We start from the raw sequence: 22,640 nt of genomic DNA on the forward strand, positions 1-22,640 counted from the left end.
GAGCCTTTCTAGGACTACCTATTCTCTAAAAAAATTAATATTTCATCACAGTTCCTCCCACTGCTTCCTTCCACCTTTTTAATTATCTTGCCTGAAGAAAAGTTCTTGGAAACTTTTATAGTTCAACTTCAAACATATATAACTATTTTGGAGAATTAAATTTTCAGGTGATCTAAATAAAACTCTGGTAGGGTTTAAAATTAAATGTTCTTAACTTTTCAGAACTATGTAGCCAATAAATTACACATCAGTTGCAAACATGGTAAATAACTCTTTGTCACTAGGCTATCATTTAGGGAAGGTAAATAAAAACTAGATTCCCAGCTGCAACTTCTGTTTTATAGCGCTAGTTAAAATGAATACTGTAAAAACAAACAACTGAGTATATTATTTCACTTTGCTGTAGTTCAGTCTGTTTCAAATATATTCTGGTTCAGTGCAGAAAACACTCCAAAAATACCTTGTTTTATAAATATGTTAACTGTGCACATGACAAAGAGTGCAGCTCTTTAAGCCAGAATGAGGCCTCCAGTACTGGACAAATTCTTCCTCTTGCTTCCTTGGACACGTTTGATCTATTCTTTATAAAGAATGTTTTTAGCTGACATTTCTGTGGAATTTTCTTTGTCTCTTTAATTCCCTCTCCATAATCATTCAGTCATTTACTTCTATTTAGCTGTTCACCCATCTTGCAAGAGGGACTCTGGGTGGTAACACAATTTAAAACTTCATTACAAACTATTCTATTAACTAAAACAAAAAAAAAAAAAAAACACATTAGCATCAAAAGACAACCAACAATAGCCAATCAACTGACACATCTTGGGCTGCTCATTCCCCTGCCCAGGAAAATAGCAGGTTTTAAGAGCTTTCTGAAAGTGCAGCAGGGTCAGGGCCAACCTGTTTTCCAGTGCGCTGCTTATACAATCCATGGATGGGTTGTTCTTCCTTATGTCTTGATAGAACTGAGTGTGATTTTTTTCTTTCTTCGCCCTTTGACCACCCCTCCTTATCTCCTGACACATCAGTCTTTTTCACTCAGTTGCTGACAAGACTGGTGTCTTTTTTCGCTCTGTGGCTTGAAGCCATATTTCTAGTCTTTCGCTTAGAATTTTACTTTATTTTGATTATTTCCTTTTCGGAGAGAGCTGTGAGTGTCCTTGCTAGCTGCTGAGGTGCGTGCGATGATCCTGGGGCTCCGGGCCGTCCCGCGCCTCCCCGAAATTTCTGTGAAGCAGGAGTCCGGATTCTGTCCCCCCGAGGCGGCTCTGTGAGTAGCAATTTAGCCACCGGTGTGTGCGCTGGTTTCCTGGTCTGCTGGCACAACGCCACCACCAATTGAGCTCTCAGTTAGTTGGCGGCTCCGGAGTCACTGCACGGTTTCCATGGCAAACTCTGAAGTCTGGATTCGCTTTGCGGCGCTGACAAGGTTTTTCTGCCTTGCACCACATTTCATCTGTACCGAAGCCGCTGCTGGGTCATTAAGACTTCCTGCCGAACCCGCCATCACTGAAGCGGCCGCCATTTTGTTTTTCATCAGAGTGGCCGCCATTTTGATTTTGGCATCATGGCCACCATTTTGTTGGTGCCGAGGGAGCTGGTGGATGCCATTTTGACAGCAGCAGGGCCATGGTGGCGTTTTCACTGAACGTCGGGGAGTTCCCTGCCTGCTACACCTTTGCGAAGCGGAACGTTATGGCTTGTATTTGAGCCAGCGCCTTGGTGGTCATTCTTGTGGAGTGAACTTACACACTGGGAGAGCGGCTGCTCTCATGCTACACGGCCAGGTTGGTCAGTTCCTTTTAGGCCTGGCCTGTGGCCAAAAGGGGGATTGATCTAGAAGTGGTAGTAATTTTGGGGGTCCTTAGTCCCACTTCTATGCCCTGCACGTTTCTTGAGATTTTGCTTAAACTTTATACCTCTAACGTCCTCACCAATGGCCGACTCCTTATCCTCGGACTTGGAACATGAGACCAGCCCGCCAAGGGCGCCTAAGCCTTGGCTTCCACCAAAAGATCTGGGGCCTCAACTAGGCGCAAGCCTCGCCAGGCTCTGTCAAAGGACATTTCGGGTCAGGACAAAGATGCTCTGAGGCGCACCAAGGCATTGGAACACCAATTTAACAAGGCCAAACAGGCACAATCTACATTTGTGTCCCGGGGGGGCAGTCTTCACAACCGGATCCCCCCAACCTGTTGGGTATGGCTGCAGTGCCTCTTCATCTGCAAAGTGGCGTGCCTTCTTCTTCAGCTGGGGGTCGTGATTATCCGCCTCAGTCGTTAGGGCTGTCAAAAGGGGTTTCCCTTTCTATGCCAGATGTTTCTGCTGTGGGATTGGTTATGCCTCCTCTACCTCAAAGGCAGCAGCCGGAAGCCACCTTTATTCTGACAGCTGCGGGGCTCTGCAGAGAGGAAGGACACTTACCAGGGAGCCAGTTGGATCTTCAAAATATGCTCTCCAATGCTTTGTCTAAGATCCTAGCAGCTGGTATTCAGCAGGCTACTCAGATGCCATCGCAAGCCTTACCTATACAGCCCCTGATTCAGGGGCAGTTGCCCGGCAGACCTCGCTCTCCTTCTCAGCGAGATTCTGCTTCTTCAGTGGACTCAGCACATGGAGACGCCTACCCTGAGGACATTGAGTTCTCTGATGATGAGAGTCTGGTGCCGGATTCTCCAGCATTTACTGGCCTGTTTCAGCCTTCGCTGTTCAAATTGTCCACAGCTATTTTCTGAGGTGGTTCAAATGCTGTGGGCCAGCCGAGTTCCCTGACAGCTCCAAACAGTCAAGACAGAAAACTCTATTGCTCAGCTCCTGAGTTCGATGAGCTATTGACATTACCTTCTGTCGATGTTCCTGTTGCGAGTCTTTCTTCCTCCTCTGTCATTTCTACTGACTCCATAGATGGCCTTAAATCTGAGGATAGGAAGGCTGAGTTCACCTTCAGAAAGACACACCAAGCGGCGGCGTGGGCGATTAAGGCCGCCATGTCTACTTCCTTTTTCAACAGGGCATCACTAATTTGGTTATGCCAATTACAAGAGAGGTTTCCCCCGGAGGAGACTAAATTACACCAGGACATTAACAAATTGGTAGCTGCTACCGAATATTCAGTAGATGCAACTTTGAATGCTGCCAAATTTGCCTCTTGTGCCCTAGCTTCCACAGTCACCTCGCGGAGGCTATTTTGGCTTCGCAATTGGAAAGCGGACATGGAAGCCAAGTGGAAGCTGGCGTCGGCACCTTATAAGGCCCCAACTTGTTTGGAGCCGTCCCTGATCCTGTCTTTGTGAAGGATAAGGACAAACACAAAGTCCTCCCATCGTATCGAAGACCGGAGTGTAGGTACACGCCATATTTAAATATTTAATTTAAATATGCCATATTTAAATGGCATTTTAAATTTGGGGTTTTATAAATTGGGCCTATTATTTAATAATTTTTAATAATTTTAATTATTTTTAAATTTTGTCTGTCTTTGTGTTTTTAATTAGGCTGTACACCGCCCTGAGTCCTTCGGGAGAAGGGTGGTATAGAAATAAAATTAATAAAATTAATTAATTAATAAATAAATAAATAAATATTCACAATGGCAGCCCTTTCGGTCTTTCTCCAGGTCCGGGGTCCTATTCTCAACGCTCATTCTCTCACGCGGCGACTGACCCTCTGACAGGCAGCCCTTTCGTGACCGCGGCAGATCTCAATTCTCGGCTAAACGACTGTTTCGAGGATCTGAATACAATCCTTTCAGGAGGAGCAAGTGACTCCCGGTTGTCCGGTCCCATTGGCGGTCGTCTCCAACTCTTTTACGGTCAGTGGGAACTGTCGACATCAGACGCATGGGTATGCTGCACCGTGACCCACAGGCTCACCATCGAATTCCACTCCAGCCCTCCCAATCACTTTATTCGCTGCCCAGTTCCTGCCCTTCCTGTGAAGAAACATCTGATGGATGAGGAAGTTTGCCACCTATTGGATATCAAAGCCATCGAACCGGTGCCCGGCGATCAGGAGAGGACCAGCTTTTACTCGATATTGTTTCTGGTGCCCAAGAGTTCGGGGGGTGGAGAGGGATCCTAAACCTCAAGCAGCTGAACTCATTGGTCCATTACCACAGGTTCAAGATGCACTCCCTCTGATCGATCCTCGGAGGCGTAAGGGAGGGAGACCTCTTACAATCCATAGATCTCAGGGAGGCGTACTTGCACGTGCCAATTCATCCTCCTCATCGGAAATATCTGCGGTTCGAGTATGATGGCAGTCACTTTCAGTACTGTGCCATGTCCTTTGGTCTCTCATCGGCCCTCCGGAACTTTACCAAGTTGGTGGCAGCGGTGGCAGCGATGCTCAGGATAATCCCGGTATGCATTCTCTGTTACTTGGACAACATCCTCGTTCTGTCGTCCTCCCCGGCCCAGGCAGTCCACAACATGGACTTAGTGATCAGTGCATTTTGACAGCACGGCTTTTCCATCAATATGGACAAGAGTCAGCTGATACCCACCACCCGCCTCCTTCACCTCAGGGCGGCGATTGACTCGATAAAGGGGCAGGTATTCTTATCGCCTGACCAGATGCACAGCATTTATTTATTTATTTATTTATTAAATTTATATACCGCCCTATTCCTAAGGGACTCAGGGCGGTGAACAGCGAACGATAAAAATACATGTAATACAAACATTAATAAAAAACCAATTAAAATATACTAAACACTCTGGTCCTAGATAATTCAAGACATCCCAGTTTAAAATAAAATAAAAAAAGCAATATAAAGGGAAAGTTAGGCCAGGCCGGCCTGCTGAAACAGGAATGTTTTGAGGGCACGGCGGAAAGTGCGCAGATCCGGAATCTTCTGTATCTCCGGGGGGAGCTCGTTCCAGATGGTGGGTGCCCTCACAGAAAAGGCTCTCCCCCTGGGGGCCGCCAGTCGACACTGTTTGGCTGACGGCACCCTGAGAAGCCCCTCTCTATGGGAGCGTACTGGGCGGTGAGAGGCTATTGGTGGCAGAAGGTGGTCTCGTAAGTACCCCAGTCGTAAGCCATGGAGCGCTCTAAAGGTGGTAACTAAGACCTTGAAGCGCACCCGGAAGACCACAGGGAGCCAGTGCAGCTCGCGCAGGAGGGGAGCCACATGGGAGCGCCATGCTGCTCCCATAACTACCCACGCGGCCGCATTCTGGACCAGCTGGAGCCTCCGGGTGCTCCTCAAGAGGAGCCCCATGTAGAGAGCATTACAGTAGTCCAGGTGTGAAGTGACGAGGGCATGAGTGACCGTAATTAACCAGTCCCAATCCAGAAAGGGACGCAACTGGCGAATCAGGCGAACCTGATAAAAAGACCTCCCGGCCACAGCCGTCAAGTGTTCTTCTAAAGACAGCCGTGAGTCCAAGAGGACGCCTAAGTTGCGAACCCTCTCCGTGGGGGGCAATGACTCATCCCCAATAGTCAGCGATGGCACCAATTGACTATATCGGGACGTCGGAAACCACAGCCACTCGGTCTTGGATGGATTGAGCCTGAGTCTGTTCCTCCCCATCCAGATCCGTACAGCCTCCAGGCACTGGGACATCACTTTAAGGGCATCATTGGGGTGGTCCGGGGTGGAGATGTATAGCTGAGTATCATCAGCATACTGATCACAGATTTAGTGGAACATGTGATTGCGCATAGGTCAGTTCCCTTATTGCTTCTGTCACAGCTGCTCGGGAAGATGGTCTCATGTAAAGCCATTGTCCCTTGGGCTCGCAGACACACTCGTCCCTTGCAGTGGTTCCTACTGCCGTTCCAGAGGAAGGGGCGCAGCAACTCGTCATGCAAGGTGACTTTGCCTCCACAAATACGTTTGTTTCTCTGGTGGTGGACATCACCGGCCCTGCTGAAGGGCTGCACCTTTATGGAACCCGATCGTCTGGTGCTGACCTCGGACACCAGCCTTTACGGCTGGGGCGTGCATCTTCTCGACCAGGTGGCGCAGGGGCAATGGTCCCCAGCAGAATGGGCGAAAAGCATAAACTGGCTGGAGTTGCGAGATGTTCGTCTGGCTCTTCGTCATTTTCGGCCCATGCTGGAGGGGCAACGTGCTAATTCTCACGGACAACATGTCCACGAAAGCACATGTCAACCAGGAAGGGGGGACCCGATCCAGGTCCTTGATGTGCGAGGCGGAGAAGTTGATGAGTTGGGTGGAGCGTCACACGCTATCAATCAATGCGGACCACATATCTGGCACCTCCAACATCCGGGCGGACTGGCTGGGCAGGGAACGGATCGATCCAGCGAAATGGCAACTTCACCCATGCCTTTTTCTGGAATTATCGCAAAGGTTCGGTCCCCTAGTGATAGACCTGTTCACCAGTCCACAAAACGCTCAGCTCCCAAGGTTCTTTTCTCGCTTCCCGAGCCCCACTGCGGATGGTTGCAAAGCTCTTCGGTGCTCCCTGCCTGCTTTACGCATTCCCCCCTCCTCCCTCATCCTAAAGGTTATTTGAAAGATGCTCAACAAGCAAGCGGAACTTTTGCTGGTAGCTCCCCATTGGCCACGTCAGCCATGGTTTGCCGACCTGGTGGCTCTCTCCATCGTGCAGGCATGGGTAATCCCTCAGCAATGGATCTCTCTCTGCCAGGGGGTCATAGTCCACCCAGAACCTCAGTGGCTCCAGTTGACTGTCTGGCACTTGAGAGGGTCCTGCTGAGGAAGGACCGTCTTTTGGAATGAGTAATGCAGACCATCCAAGCATCCAGATGGCCGTCAACGGCCCGTATTTACGAGGCTTCCTGGAAGGCATTCTGTTCCTGATGTTCGAAGCAACACGTCGATCCAACATCAGCATCCATTCCGGACATTCTCGACTTTCTGCGGGTGGGTTTGAATAAAGGTCTGGCTCCAACTACCTGATGGCGACAAGTGGCGGCCTTATCCACGGTTCTCACTTGTGCTTCTTACCAATCGCTGACTCATCATCCTCCAATTCAGGGCTTCTTACATGGGGCCACAAATTTACGTCCGCCAGTAGTGCATCGCTACCCTTCCTGGGACCTTCCTCTGGTTCTACAAACCCTCATATCTGCACCGTTTGAGCCATTGGGATCCATTGGCCTCAAGTTTCTGTCCTTCAAGGTCGCCTTCCTCCTGGCAATCACATCCGCCAGGAGGGTTTCGAAACTGTTGGCCTTGTCCATCAGGAAGGACCTCTGTATATTTCATTCCAACAGAGTGGTCCTAAGATTGGATCCCTCATTCCTGCCCAAGGTGAACTCCTGGTTTCACCGGGCCCAGGAACTCATCTTACCTGACTTCTGCCCAGCTCCAAGACATTAGCTGGAGGAACGCTGGCACACCTTAGATGTGAGGCGGGCTCTCCGTCGGTACATTCGGCGGACGGCCTCCTTTTGCTGGACTGAGGCTCTCCTGGTCTCCTTTCACCCATCCTCTATGGGACAAAAAGTCTCCACTTCCACGGTGGGCAGGTGGCTAAAAGCTTGTATCTTGATGGCGTATGAACTCAGGGCCAGGCCTCTCCCTGGCAGAATTTTGCCCCATTCCACCCATAGCGCAGCTACTATGGCGGCCTAGGCTACCCAGGCTTCCGTCTCTGACATTTGTCGGGCGGCCACTTGGTCCTCCATTTCGCCTTTTATATGTCATTACAAGATCGACAGCTATGCCTCTGCCGAGGTGTTTGGCCGGAGGATATTACAGAGTGTACATTCGGCCCTGGGCCCGAGGAGGGGTCTTAAGCTTGGGTATATCCCATCCATGGATTATAGGAGCAGCGCATTGGAAAATGGACGTTGTCTTAACTGAACGTCCCTTTTCTGGGTGCTGCGACTACAATCCATACCCTCCCCTTTTCGGTTTCCTGCTCCAGGTCTCTGGGGTGGCCTTGCTGTCTGTATTTTTTTGTGTCCAGTTTCTTTATAGACCTTGGTTGGCCACGCCTTCGTGACAAAAGACTGACGTATCAGGAGATAAGGAGGCATGGTCAAAGGGCGAAGAAAGAAAAAAAATCACACTCAGTTCTGTCAAGACATGAGGAAGAACAACCCATCCATGGATTGTAGTCGCAGTGCCCAGAAAAGGGATGTTCAGGTAAAACAATGTCCGATCTCGGATACTACAGCGCTCCGAAGGGCATGTGCTGCGACAGACAAGGCAGATGTAATGCCTGTTAATGGGTGCCTTCTTTGTACTCTGCAATTACTACCTTTGATCAATACTTTTCATTTTCACACATTTTGTGCATTCTTCCTCTGTCTAAACTCAGCTGACTGACCCTGTTGATAACTGTTAACATTCTTTTAGATATATCTCTGAAGAAAAAACAGGGCTTGCTAATGTCCTGTTTTACAGTTCATGTTTTACAGTATTTGTTTTCTCATCTACTATAATGTAAGCTAGTAACTCTAATACATTTTTCCACACCACACCAGCTCTAATAATCTTAATGTCAGTTCATGCTTCCTTCAATGTTAAATTTGGCACAATCTTCTCTGAACTCTTCCTTTACATCTTTCTTCTTCTTCCTGTTAATCCCCTCTAAAAATTTCACTATCAAATCTGTTTTTTGATCTGTCCATTGTCTTTGATAGACAATTCTTCTCATTTGTAAACTTCCAAAGTTTCTGTCACCAAATCTTTTTTTAAAACTATTTTAGCATTTTCAGGTAGTGAAATTCTGCTTTTCTTCTCTGTTTTTGGCCCATTTCTTTCCCTCTACATTGCTTCTAGGCTTTCAGTACTATTTATATTCCAGTAGTGGCCAGTCTTCATCACTTGCACAGAACAAGGAGAAATATATCATTTCTCTTCATTTGTTCACTGTCCAATTATTACGATTTTCAGTGTTATATTACAAAATGCAATATTTTCTGTTTTATCCTTATGCTTCTTAGGAAAGCAACTTATAGATTTATTTAAGTCTTGTGACTTTTACTTTACCACTAAATGGTTAATTTCAAAATAAATATATAATTATATTTTAATGAAATAATAGAATAGAATAGAATAGAATTGAATTGAATTGAATTGAATTGAATTGAATTGAATTGAATTGAATTCTTTATTGGCCAAGTGTGATTGGACACACAAGGAATTTGTCTTTCGTGCATACAGTATACTCTTAGTGTACATAAAGAAAAAATAAAATAAATTCATCAAGAATCATAAGATACAACACTTAGTGATAGTCATAGATACTAATAAGCAATCAAATCAAACTAGAAACCAATAAAAACAATATAAGTTGTAAAGATACAAGCAACATGGATATAGCCATAAGTGGGAAGAGATAGATACTAGTAAGGATGAGAAGAATAGTAATACAGTCTTAGTAGTTAATTTGACAGTCTTGTGGGAATTAGTTGTTTAGCAGAGTGATGGCATTTGGGGAAAAAACTGTCCTTGTGTCTTGTGCAGAACCCTATAGCTTCGTTTTGAGGGTAGAAGTTGAAACAGTTTATGTCCAGGATGTGAGGGGTCTGTAGATATTTTCACAGCCCTCTTTTTGACTCGTGCAATATACAGGTCTTCAATGGAAGGCAGGTTGGTAGCAATTATTTTTTCTGCAGTTCTACTTATCCTCTGAAGTCTGTGTCTGTCTTGTTGGGTTGCAGAACCAAACCAGTTATAGAGGTGCAGATGACAGACTCAATAATTCCTCTGTAGAACTGAATCAGCAGCTCCTTGGGCAGTTTGAGCTTTCTGAGTTGGCGCAGAAAGAACATTCTTTGTTGAGCTTTTTTGATGATGTTTTTGATGTTAGGTATCCATTTTAAGTCTTGAGATATGATAGAACCTAGAAACTTGAAGGACTCTACTGTTGATACTGTGTTGTCTAGTGTTGTAAGAGGTGGTAACATAGGAGGGTTTATTCTAAAATCTACCACCATTTCTACAGTTTTGAGTTTATTTAGTTCAAGATTGTTCTGGTTGCACCACAAGGCTAGTTGTTCAACCTCCCGTCGGTATGTAGATTCATGGTTGTCTCGAATGAGACCAATCACTATTGTATCATACTTTAACAGAGAACTCTTTTGAAATGCAGTCATTGGTATGTAGAGAGAAGTGGAGAGAGCACACAGCCTTGGAGTGCTTCTGTGCTAATTGTGCAGGTATCAGATGTTAAAATTACATTTTATGGCATAAAAATGCAATCAAGATGTTATTTTTTTTCCTTATACAGCAAAGCACTTCTAGACACTCCCAACCGCCAGCTTAAAAAAGACTTAATGAACAGCAAATATGTTCCAGCCTCAAAGAGCAAGGATGCAAGATCTTACATAGAAACCAAATACTAAGAAGTGCTGTCAAATCCTCGGTGAAATCGTTTTTTTATTTGCTTTCTGTGAAAAGTTTCCACATTTTAATCTTTTACAAAATGTTATATAGATGAAGCGGCTAATAAAATAACACCAAAGGACCACTGAAATTGTTTTAGGACTTTTAAAATATTTGATGTTATTTCAGTTGTTACAATTTCTGTAATAAATTTTTGAACTGATTTTATGCTTCTGTGATTTTTGAAATATTTTTATCAATATTAAACAATTTCTTTACTATCACTGATGATGTTACCTAGTAATGAAAAGTCTGCAACAAAATGAAATGTCTGCAATAAAACAACCAAACTCAGAGAGCATCAAGGATCCCTTATTTCAACCCCGAGCTACTAATATTCTCATTTATTGGTAAAATAATTTCCATTTGTATTGTTTTTGCATATTGAAATTTATTCTGGCTATTTTAAATAGCAAAAAAAAGTTTGCAGCAAATAACCTTTCAACATTTAATATAGCATAAGGTTTTGTCTGACAGAATGATATATGTTTTGAGGATGAAGAAAGACAAGATGAAAATGGTGATCAAGAATTCATCTGGTTAAATTGGAAACATATTTTAAATCCATAGTAAGATATCTTTCTTGGTAAAACATACAGAGACCCAATTGCTTGAATCTTTCATCATCACAACCACCAACTGTAAAGCTTTATTTCTTTCATGACAAATACACATAGTGAAGATTACAGTACCATATTTTTTGGACTATAAGACGCACCTAAATTTAGAAGAGGAAATCAACAAAAAATGTTTTTGGCCTCCCCATGCCCCATTTTCAGGCCTTTTCCAGCCTTTTTTCGACCCATTTTCAAGGCTTTTTTCAGCCCATTTTCTAGGCTTTTTCGGCCTATTTTTGAGGCTTTTTTCAGCCCATTTTTTCAGCTTTTTTCAGCCCATTTTTTCCAGAAAAAAAATGGCTGAAAAAAGCCTCAAAAATGGGCTGAAAAAAGCCTCAAAAACGGGCCAAAGAATGGGCTGAAAAAAGTCTCACAAACAGGCCAAAAATGGGCTGAAAAAACTCAAAAACGGGCCAAGCAGAGCCTTGAAAACGGGCCAAAAAGCCTAAAAATGGGCCAAAAAAGGGCTGAAAAAAGCCTCACAAACGGGCTGAAAAAAACAAAAATGAGCCAAAAAAGTCTTGAAAACGGGGCAAAAAAAAAGCCTCAAAAATGGGCCAAAAAAAGCCTCACAAACGGGCTGAAAAAAACTCAAAAATGGGCCAAAAAGCCTCAAAAATGGGCTGAAAAAAGCCCTGGAAATGGGCCTGGAAAAGGCCCAAAAATGGGTGTGCAGAGGCCAAAAAAGGGCCAGCAGGTGGGCAGGGCTCCAGCAATATTCAGTCTATAAGACAGACTGAATTTTCACCCCCTTTTGGGAGACAAAAAAGTGTGTCTTATAGTCCAAAAAATACGGTAGTAGTCAGTGGTTTTTGTGAACTTGAGCCCCAAAAGCTTCTAAAAAGGCATGGCAGATGAGCATAAAAATCTATGGGATTGTAAAACAATGTATCTTCACCATGCCATCAAATGTAGCAAAGTCAGTTCTGAAACTTTCTTTCTATTTCTATCTTTACAAATTGCAAGCACAGATCATTCTGAAAAGAGGTTAGGATTCTTGTAATTTTAAATAGAATCATGTAATTATGGAAGAAGTGTGGCTATCAGTGTCTTCTTTAAAAAAAAAATAGCCAAGACAGCTTCTGAGAAGTAGAGGAGGGAAATGGATCCAATATATTGATTTGGGAAGTTAAAGGGATGCACATATTTCAGGACTTGTTAAGTTGTCAAGACTTTTCCAGATCTAAAAGTTTTTGACAGTACCACTGCCAGTGTAGCATGCCCATAAGGGCAAGGCTTCAACTGTTCTTGTATATCTGACATCCAAGATAGTGTCTCAGAAATCCAAGAGTTTCAGGGTGGCCAGGATTTTTTGGGCGTGTTTGCATATTGTTTGGTCAGTATGACTCCTCTTGCTGCAGGATACAGTGGACTGTTTTCAAATAAAAAATCTCAGGATAGCTGGGGAGATTTATGAATAACAATTGGCAGATTAAAAAAGAAATCTCCAAGATAGCAAGACCTTAAATGCTAATATGTTCATACAGCATTTCCATTAATTTCCCAGTAATGAATTCTGTAATGACACTAGGATTTTCGTTTCTCTGATAGTTCATTACTTTTTCATGTGAGCCAGAATATCTGAAACATTGAATTCCTTTCTTTTTAGCCTTACATTTCCCCCTATTTCCATTTAATTTATATCTGGCTGTGACTGAAAGGTTTGTGTGTTGAATAATTAGAAGCCAATTCTAAATGAGAAAATAACCCTGACCAGAACCAGCAATGGAGTATCCAGAGCTGTGGTGGCGCAGTTGTTAGAATGCAGTACTGCAGGATACTTCTGCTGACTACCGGCTGCCTGAAATTCAGATCGAATCTCACCAGGCTCAAGGTTGACTCAGCCTTCCATCCTTCTGAGGTGGGTAAAATGAGGATCCAGATTGTTGGGGGCAATATGCTGACTCTGTAAACCGCTTAGAGAGGGCTGTAAAAGCACTGTGAAGCAGTATATAAGTCTAAGTGCTATTGCTATCCTTTACTCCTCTACATCATTGTCTCTTTTGAACCAATGGCACCATATTTTGTCCAAGGATGCATTTTCTACTGCCCTAACCCAGCCTCCTATCTCCTTCCTGGTGGCTTTCACCAGACTGGGTGGGACATAAAATATGGCTATTTTTATATTCTGATTTCACATTCACATTGACAGTAACTCTGTTTTACAACTAGAGGACAGCAATTTTAGTCTTTAAGGTGTCTGATTTTCATTATTCCTCCTAATACCACTGAAACAACTGACTTGGACCCATTTCATCTTTTGGTTTTTCAAGCATGTGACAGATTTTAGCAACATAATTTTTGTGATTTAAGACTAATTAGGCATACCTTTTCTAATCGCCTATAAATATCCTAATATTTGGTACCAGGGCTGTCTTAAGGCTATCTAGTTTCTATGCAGTATTTCTCAAAATGGGCAGTGACTACTATTGGGATTGCTTATAAGACAACCAATTAGGGTTGCACACTATGCAGCTCAGCCTGTAATCTTAGTGAAATATCTTATTCAATTGATATTTGGTTTTATCCTTAACACTCATCCTCAATACTGCCAGGTAAGATAGCTGGTAATAAGTCTGTAATGTTCATATCCCCCTCCCTTAATTTTTATTCCCTCCTCCTTTTTTCTATTTTATGGAGAATAGATTCAGACCAGTGGTGGGATTCAGCCAGTTTGCACCTATTCGGGAGAACCGGTTGTTAACTTTCTAAGCAGTTCGGAGAACCAGTTGTTGGAAGAAATCTCATTTTGTTTTTTTTCCCACTTTACAGAGCTAATCCTGTAAGGAAGGCAGGAAGGAAACATTCTGGTGTTGTTTCTAGCCTAATCTTTATTACCCTGCTTACAGGAACTGCCTCTACGGTTAACCCTTATTACATTATAACAACTAAGGCAAAGTGCCCATCGATGTGAGTGATGTTGAGTTGGCCACGCCCACTGAGTCACATGACTACCGAGCCATGCCTACCCAGCTGGTCATTAGGGCAGAGAACCGGTTGTTAAATTATTTGAATCCCACCACTGGTTCAGACTCTTCTGCAGTCTTTGGAACAAAGAAATGGTAGAAGAATCCTCCAAAACTCTAACTCTGAAACATTCCCCAAACTTTTTTGTTCATTTGTAGAAATCAAGGTATAGAAATTCACTAATAATCACTTGGAACCATCATTATAGGCAAGTTAACTTATTTGTACAGACATTTCATGCTATCCACAAATCATTCTGAAATATGCAAATAATTGCTAGGCATCTACTTTAAGACTAAGTTCAGTTAGATATCTTGATTTCTGAGAACTTGCAATGGTATTAATAAAATATATTTTATGATTTAAAATGCATGATAGCAGTGTTCTGATATTTGAGGGGCTGCCACAAAGAGGAAATCAACCTCCAAAACACTAGGAGGCAGAACAAGAAGCAATGGATGCAAATTAATGAAGGAGCAAACCAACCTAGAGCTAAGGGGAAATTTCCAGACAGTGAGAACAATTAACCACTGGAATGGGTTGCCTTCAGAAGTTGTGGGTGCTCCATCACTGCAGATTTTTAAGAAGAGATTGGACAGCCATTTGTCCAGAATGGTATAGGGTCTCCTGCTTATGCAGGGGGTTGGACTTCCAACACTTATTCTGTTCTTAAATTTGTTTGCCACTTCTTGCTTCAAAGGGACTCTTTGGGCGGATTACAACATTGAATGCAAGATAAAGGTATGCTACATTTAGTAGGCAAATTATATTACCTTGTACATGTGTGATACAGTATATGAATTTAAGGCATCAGACCTTGAACAACTAATGATGGGACCTAATTTCTATTTGGAACTGGAGGCATCAGGACTTTGTACGAGACAATTGGAAAAACATTTTGTAATATGGTTAATCATGTTCATATTATGCTTAAAATCCTATGTGGAAGTGTACAGTCCTTAGGTTGAGCTGAAAATCTGAAGAGCAAGCACCATGTACGGATAAATGTCATTGTGAGAATAAGTGTTTAAGGATAGAAAGAAAAGAAATACAGGGAACACTGTTGATATAAATTACCTTTTAGTTGAATTTCTCTTTTTGACTCCACCCATTAATTTATTTCATTATTTCTTACCCTCTTTGTGTAGGTCACACGATTATGCATATTCTAACATCAAAATGATGGCCATATACATATGTAGAAGTAATGAGAAAATAAAAGTACCAGTATACATTTGTTTTTATTTCTGTATGCAATGTAATATTAGGCACATAGCTTGGGACACTTTCTAAAATAAATCATTGGCCATTGTTTAGAGTATCCTTTTGGCTTTTAAATACTGGTCAGGAAAACATATGATGTAAAAATACATGAATAACTTCTTTTGAAAGAAAAGTGGATTTTGCACCTAAAAGTGCAAGAGATGTTCTTTAACCCTTCCACCAAAGAATGTGGCAATATACATTATATTGCTTCTGTTTGAAAAGGCGGCTGGAATTTTATGACATAGAAAATTATAAATTACAATTAGTTTCCATAATCACTATATATATATACACAACCCAGTTGTGAAAAAAACTGGTTTAAAACTTACAAATGAAATCTTCACACAGATCAAAACAGTGAAAATATAACAATTAACATGCTCAAGTGCCCAATTTGGATATTTAAAGACATTATATCTTTAAAACACGAACTTTAATTACAAGAGCAGCATGGGCATTTGTTATATTTATTTGATTTGTCAAAAGGATTACAGTGTTTTAAATATGAAGATTGTTTCAAAATGGGTAATTTTGTAATGCTCTAAATTAAAGTACATCTTGGTGAATGGGTTAAAAAAAGGTGAGTCTTGTAAAAATACACAAGCCATGTGCACTTCAAAATATTCTAGTGTTTCACCTGTAAGGTATTGTTTCAAGCAAACAAGACTTAACAGAACATATGGCTTTACAGTAACATCAATCTGTCAACTAAGCTGTAGTAATAAATACTTAAAATCTCTACCGATAGACTTACATTTTGATCTGGTTTAAACAATACAGAAAACAATTACCAGTTGAAAGCTTGCTGTAGTATGTCAAACACCAAAATTCTTTTTAAATCATTGTTTTAAATCTAAAGCAACCAAACATTTAAAGGGCATTGCATTTGAACAATTTCTTTGCCAAAATGAAAGAAAGATAGACTTAAAAATGTTTTGGGTGAAAAATTATGAAAATTGCTACATACTTTGGTCACTAATTGTCAAATAGTATGCCTCAAATACATTAGATTTGTGTATTCACTTTTTTTTATATAAAACTATTCTTACAGCCATTTTTAACTATAGTATCATTACTAATGTTACTTGGGTGGCAAGTTCTTATTTCACAATCACCCATCATTTAGAACAATACAATATAAACATACGCAAAAATTTCTTGGTATTCTTCAATGTGCAATTTTTACACTTATGAATTTCTGTACAATGTCTCAAAATCTAGAATATAAATGTTGCTGGTCCTGATCACTTGTGAAATTAAATGCAGCAGTGACTGGCTCCAATAGGTTCTAGATGAAATCCTCAAGAATCATATCCTTGAAATCAGTTCATATTCTTCAGTTATCATCAGTCAATATCACATATCATACAGGGCCATTAACAGATGCCTCTGCTAGAATGGTTTGTTGATCAGTCCTAAGGAAATCAAAGAAGCATCAAATTGTTAGAAGAGAATACAATGATTCTGAACGCTGAAAAACAAAGTTAATCAAATTGCTTTTAGATTAAAAAAAAAATGGAATAGACCTTATGGCACTGATATACTTGCAAAGTAAATTAAAGAATTCAGCATTACAATGAAGATTTGCCTTGTGAATTTTCCCCGACTTCCCAGGAAGTGACCTAGGACACATTGGAGATCACTACATGAAGCTTAGGCTTCAAATTTAGCCCCATAGATTATCTTTCCCATAGGATATCAGTATTTTTACCTAATACAATTTTTGCCACAGCACTGAGATTTCAGAAATTGGTTGCTGCCAATCCTCTTTAAAAAAAAAAGTTGGAAAACAAGAACAAATTGGGAAAAATTTTCAAGGAAGAGCTTTCAGTTCCATATAATTCTAAAAGCCGTATAATTCATGCAATATTAAATATAGGCCATATTTTAGCAATGATCTCACTGCATTTATATTGGAGATGCAGTAAAATTAATAATTTATTTAAATATATTGTTTTATTTTAATAAGGGGCAATTAGATATATTAAGCTGGAGATGTTAATTAGATGTTTATATTCTTTTGAAGTTTATCTGTATCACATAGGAGTTGAATTCTCAAGGAAAATGTACTTTGTCAAAAGACTTGGTGTTCAGTATTAGAAAGACAAATATATAGCTCCAACTATTGCAAATTAATTAATATTGATCAGCGACAGGTGACAGTAATGAACAATTAGCCTCAATTTATTGATAATTGTGTGTCTGTAAATATTAAAAATTATCTTCTTGGGCCCATTTCTACAAGTTGGATGGTTGATTAACAATCAGACTGGATCCCCAATTCTACCACTGTTGGAATGAGATGAAATCAAGAGACTGTTTTCTAGGTTCAAGTTTTGTTTTGTCAGAATATGAATCACACATTTGAATTTTGATCTGCTGGAATGCAACCAACTTGAATAGAGCACTTCTTTTCCAGGTATATATACCCCTAACTCAACAATATTGGGGACCTAGATATTTTTCTTTCAGATCATAAAGCCAGTTACTAAATCTAACAATAAATTCACCAAATATATAAAAGGATAGTAACTATTAAAGAAATCATAATATCAATATGGAAAAGGTTAACGTTTACATCCTCTGCAAGCCTTTATATATCTGAAGAAGAGCAAGCCCTTTTCTAAAGCATTAGCAATTTACAAAAAAAAATTCAACAACAGAAACTATAATTAATTATGGGGATGAGGAAGCTATAGTAAACAAGTATTTTTCAATATGTTACTAAGTACAACCAATATTTAAAGCATGTTGCATTTATAATTGCTAGAATAAACAAAGTGAACATACTCATTGCTTATCATTGAAACCTATGCTCTTAGCTTATTATATAGGAATGGAGAAGAAAAAGCTTTGCCTGTGCATTTCCTATTCTTCCCAGAAGACATTAGCTAAGCTGCTTTCTCCCATCTCCAAGATACATACTTAACATCAGACATAAATAAAAGCAATGTAGCAATACGTATCATTTCTGTTAAAAATTAGAGAAAACAATATGAGTACAAAATGAGTTTATCAGCAGCAAATTTACAACTGCCAGAGCAGCCTCTTTTATTATGTCCTAGAATCAAGAGGCTGCAAGCTGTTAGCACTTTGGCCAGAAAGTCTATGAAGGCTAATTTAGAGTTCTCTCTCCTGTAAGGTGACAATGCTCCCCAATATGCTCAGAAGTGTCTGTGCAGCTTTCTGTCATATATGGACAAGCACATAGATAACAAGATGGTAAAACGTTGCAATGTTCAGTGTGCTAGAATCCTATAGCAGCAGTCCCCAGCCTTTCTGGCACCAGGGACCAGTTTCGTAAGAACTGTCTTCCATGGACAGTATGTGTGTGTTGGTTTTGTTCCTGCGCATGTTCAGATGAAGCTTTTGTCAGGGTTCCAAGTAACACCCCCAACGAAAGAAGACTCTGAGGCTAAAAGTTCCTCAAAGTTCCATTTTATTAGAGATGTCATATTGGCACATGTGGGAAAACCCGAATCTGAAAGCTTCCAGGTTTTCCCCACCCAAAAGAAAGTCCAAGTCCCTGTCCTAGCATGCACATGGTCCAATTAATGCACCCTCCCAACTGGAGATGCCTCCCAGTCACACCACTCTAGGTGCAGGGCAGGATGTCCTTGACTCTCAGAGAAAAGAATGTTATGGCTAGATATCTCCCCAACTCCATACAACCCCCCCTCCCAGTTTCCCACAGCACTAAATGTGGCAGCCCTGAAGATCGAAAGTAAAAGATGGCTTCCAGGACTGACAGCCCCCCCCCCCATCAACTGATGATCTTGTTCTGCAACGAGAGGAACATAGGGGGTTAACGCAATATTCCTTAACCCTAACCACCTCTTCCCCACCCAGGGGGACCCTTTGTCTTATCAGGGTATTTATCAAGGAATTGCTTCACTAATCTGTCTGCTTTTATATCCCAGCTTTTAATCCAAGTAGCTTCAGACAAAGGGTACCCCTTCTAATGTACAAAATATTGCAATCGACCTCAATACAATCTAGAGTCTAAAATTCTTTTAACTTCATAATGGGTTTCCCCTTGCATCACTATAGATTTGGGTGCTGGTCGGGTCTGCGGTCTCAATCTCGACCCACTGCTGGCTTTAGCAGACTGCAATGAAAGACAGGATGCACTTTCCCTAGAATGCGTGGGAGGTTAAGCTGAACCGTCACTGGGTTAATTACTTTCACTATTGGGAAAGGACCTAAAAACATAGATCCCAGCTTTTTACTGGGCAACTTCAGCTTTATGTATTTAGTTGATAAATAAAACTGATCTCCCACACAGAAGGGGGGATTGAAGGGATTGGTGTTTGTCAGCTTGCTTTTTTATACCCCTCGGCAGCTTCTGTCAGTGCTTTTTTGGTGTTTTCCTACCCCTTCTTCAGCGACTCCATCCACTCGGTCAGAGTCATGGAGGAAGGTGGTTCTCTGGGCAGCTCGGACATGGGGACAAAGTCCATGACGCTGGTGATCCGGAAGGGGGTCAATCGGGTGCTGCTATGCACGCCGTTGTTGTAAGCCACTTCTGTGAACGGCAACAGGTCCACCCAGTTCTCCTGTTGGTAATCGTCCCAGATGGTGTGGATTGCGGCACATCAGGTAGCTTAGCCTGGGTTCGGCAGCCCAGGGGTCTTCTTGCTGGTTTTTCTGCAGTCGGTTCCCTATAGGGGTAGATTTCCAGGTCCATGGCTACTGCCGTGTTGTACCAGGCTTGTATATGCTCCGGAACTCCCCTAATGCTGCAAGCTTGTCTGAGGTCTGGGTCAAGGGCCTCTTTGAAGTGGTAAACGAGGAGGCGCTCAGGCCAGTCCCTCAACTTTCCAGCCAGTCTTCGGAATTCCAACACTAATTCTTTCGGAGGCTGGCCCGCTTGCTTAAAAGCTTTGATCTGGGCTTCGGCTTCTACTCGGTGGGCCGTGTCTTCAAACTGACCTCGGAGTAGTTGGATGAACTTGTCCACATCATCTAGCTCCAGGGCTCCCTCGTCATGTAGCTCAGCTATCCACTCCACTGCTTCTCCTTCATTCATGCCATCCACAATTGCCGAAATCATATCTTGATCGATTTGGTATTGGTCACCATAGAGATCAATGTGGGACCAGACCCAATTGAGGAAGTAGGCCAGTTTCCCTGGGATTCTGTCAAATGTTGCTCTAAATCGTGGAGGGGAAGCGGCTGGTGGGGCTGGCATGGGCTGCTGAGCTGGCACCAGCAGCAGGGCCGAGACCAACGGAGGGACCGGCAATGGTTGCGGTGCTGGTGCCGGCTGCAGGACCAGAGCTGGTGTCCATTGGTATTGCACCCACCTCTGCCGGGGTAGAAGGGAGGATCTGGTCAGCCGGAGGCAAACTGAGGACTGGCTATGGAGGTGGGGTGCTGGCTCACAGCAGTAGTGCCGGACTGGATTGACTTAATGGGTCTTGCTGCAGTGCCGCTCCGATTCCAGCAGGAGCTATCACTGAACCCTTCGGTAGGCCTGCCAGTGACTGGCTGCATGACAGCAGTGGGAAGCCCCACTCTCGGGAGTTGCTGAGATCAGCCGGTCCCGATGCTCTCCATTCAAGGGCTTGGGTCTGCTCCGCTCTGCTTGCTCCCATCCGCTGTTCCTGCAGCATTGCCCCAGTCACTATCTCCAGGGGCGGCATGGCTCCCACAACTTCGCCCCACAGAGAAGGATCCAGTTGAGCAGCTTGCCAGGGCGCCGGCTCTTTGGGCCCGGCACCCTATCAGTGTTTTGCTTTGGCGGTCTCCACTGCCTTCACTACAGCTTCGGAAAGCGAGTAGAGGGTCTCAATGTGGACCATTGAACCAACCCCCATGGTCCCTTCTGTGGTTGTGTCTTTCTCCATCTTCCCCGAGTTTTCACGCTGCCCGGTGCTGGGTCGGTGCTCGAAGCTCAGGACCCCGGACAGCATCCCGGAGTTTGGGGAGCTGGTTGAAGTTCTAAAGGAGATTTGGGTTAATGTCAGGGTTCCAAATAACACCCTCAACGAAAGAAGACTCCGAGGCTAAAAGTTCCTCAAAGTTCCATTTTATTAGAGATGTCATATTGGCACATCTGAGAAACCCCAAATATGAAAGCTTCCAGGTTCCCCCCGCCCCCTAAAAAAAAAGAAAGTTCCCAGCACCCACATGTCCATCACATGGTCCAATCAATGCACCGTCCAAACTGGAGATGCTTCCCAGTCACACAACTCCAGGTGCAGGGCAGCTTGACTCTCAGAGAAAAGAATATTATGGCTAGATATCTCCCCAACTCCATACAATCCCCCCTCCCAGTTTCCCACAGCACTAAATGTGGCAGCCATAAAGATCCAAAGTAAAAGATGGCTTCCAGGACTGACAGCTTTGCTCATTCACCTGTCACTTGCATGGCCCAGTTCCTAACAGGCCACAAACTTGCTACCAGTCCACAGCCCAGGGGGTTGGGGACCCCTGTCCTATAGGATGTAGAATATCCTATAATTCCAGGAGTCTCCAAAATAGTTGAGAGCAGGTTGCCATACATAATCATCTTTTCATTTACCTGTATGGTTTTCCATAAAATATCTTTCCTTGAAAGGAAGAGCTGGATCCACCTCATGACTACATGCACCCATATTTTCTTTTTTTCCTCACCACTTTTTTTTTTTTCAAAAGTTTATAAAGGTGAAAGCACAGCCTATGTAAGAGCCCATGTATAAGGCATTCTAGGAGCAGGGTATAAAACAGATTATAAGCATTTCATATACACACACTGCTCACAATATAAAAATGACTTGGTAGCAACAGGTACCTCTGCTCCAGGCTGCTGCAAGTGGGCTGTGGAGCTACAGGACTTTCTTCTCCAGCATCTGCATTCTCTTCCACCACATATTTACAAGAAGCATCTTGCGAGGTAGACAGTTTTCCTTCCTCACTAATAAATAAATAAAATTACAGCTTTGTTTGTGCTTTAAATATTTGTATTACCATGCAATAATGAAAGACTTGGGGGAAAGGATCCAGAGGTCACATGCAAACAGATTTTAGAAATATGATTGAAACATGGAAAACAAGCACAAGATTGTTGTTTCTGTTGACGTTCATTACTCCCATCAGTTTATGTTTATTAAAAAGGAATTGGACAAGAAAAAAATGCAGGAGAGAGTAGTAAAAAAAAGAGGAATGAAGAATGTAAATGATGCCCAAAATGGAAAAAAAAAACATGTATGATCCTTTACAGTACATACCGATAGGATTTCAACACTCTGAAGCCACAGTGAAAGGGAAGGGTGGAAAAAACAGAAAAGTAATATAAAAAAGAATATCAAGATTTTCCCAGAAAAAAAGAATGTTCGGATCAAGTCTGTCTAGGATGCAACAAAAACAGTGGTATTGTTATCCAAATTCTTTAAACAAACCAGCAATTTCTACTGCTAAGAACAGTTGGGATACATTTTTAAAACTAAGCTTCTCTTTGGACACCTATG

The 22,640-nt window shown here is 42.4% G+C and overlaps 1 protein-coding gene across 6 annotated transcripts in view; it reads right to left on the bottom strand.

Annotated features, from left to right (window-relative positions):
- Nucleotides 1-15,145: 15,145 nt before the first annotated feature.
- Nucleotides 15,146-22,640, bottom strand: part of PPP6R3 (protein phosphatase 6 regulatory subunit 3) — an 89,704-nt gene continuing 82,209 nt past the window's right edge. For all 6 annotated transcript variants that reach the window (XM_070932355.1, XM_070932365.1, XM_070932392.1 and 3 more), the window contains 2 exons: nucleotides 21,965-22,087; nucleotides 15,146-16,604 (listed from right to left, as the gene is read on the bottom strand). In XM_070932355.1, the coding sequence (XP_070788456.1) occupies nucleotides 16,553-16,604; nucleotides 21,965-22,087 (175 nt within the window). In that variant the 3' untranslated portion in view covers nucleotides 15,146-16,552. The remainder of the gene's footprint in view (nucleotides 16,605-21,964; nucleotides 22,088-22,640) is intronic.

Source organism: Pituophis catenifer, unplaced genomic scaffold (assembly GCF_029215685.1).
Source record: "Pituophis catenifer annectens isolate HBS135680 unplaced genomic scaffold, rPitCat1.0.hap2 SCAF_1, whole genome shotgun sequence".
Classification (NCBI taxonomy): domain Eukaryota; kingdom Metazoa; phylum Chordata; class Lepidosauria; order Squamata; family Colubridae; genus Pituophis; species Pituophis catenifer.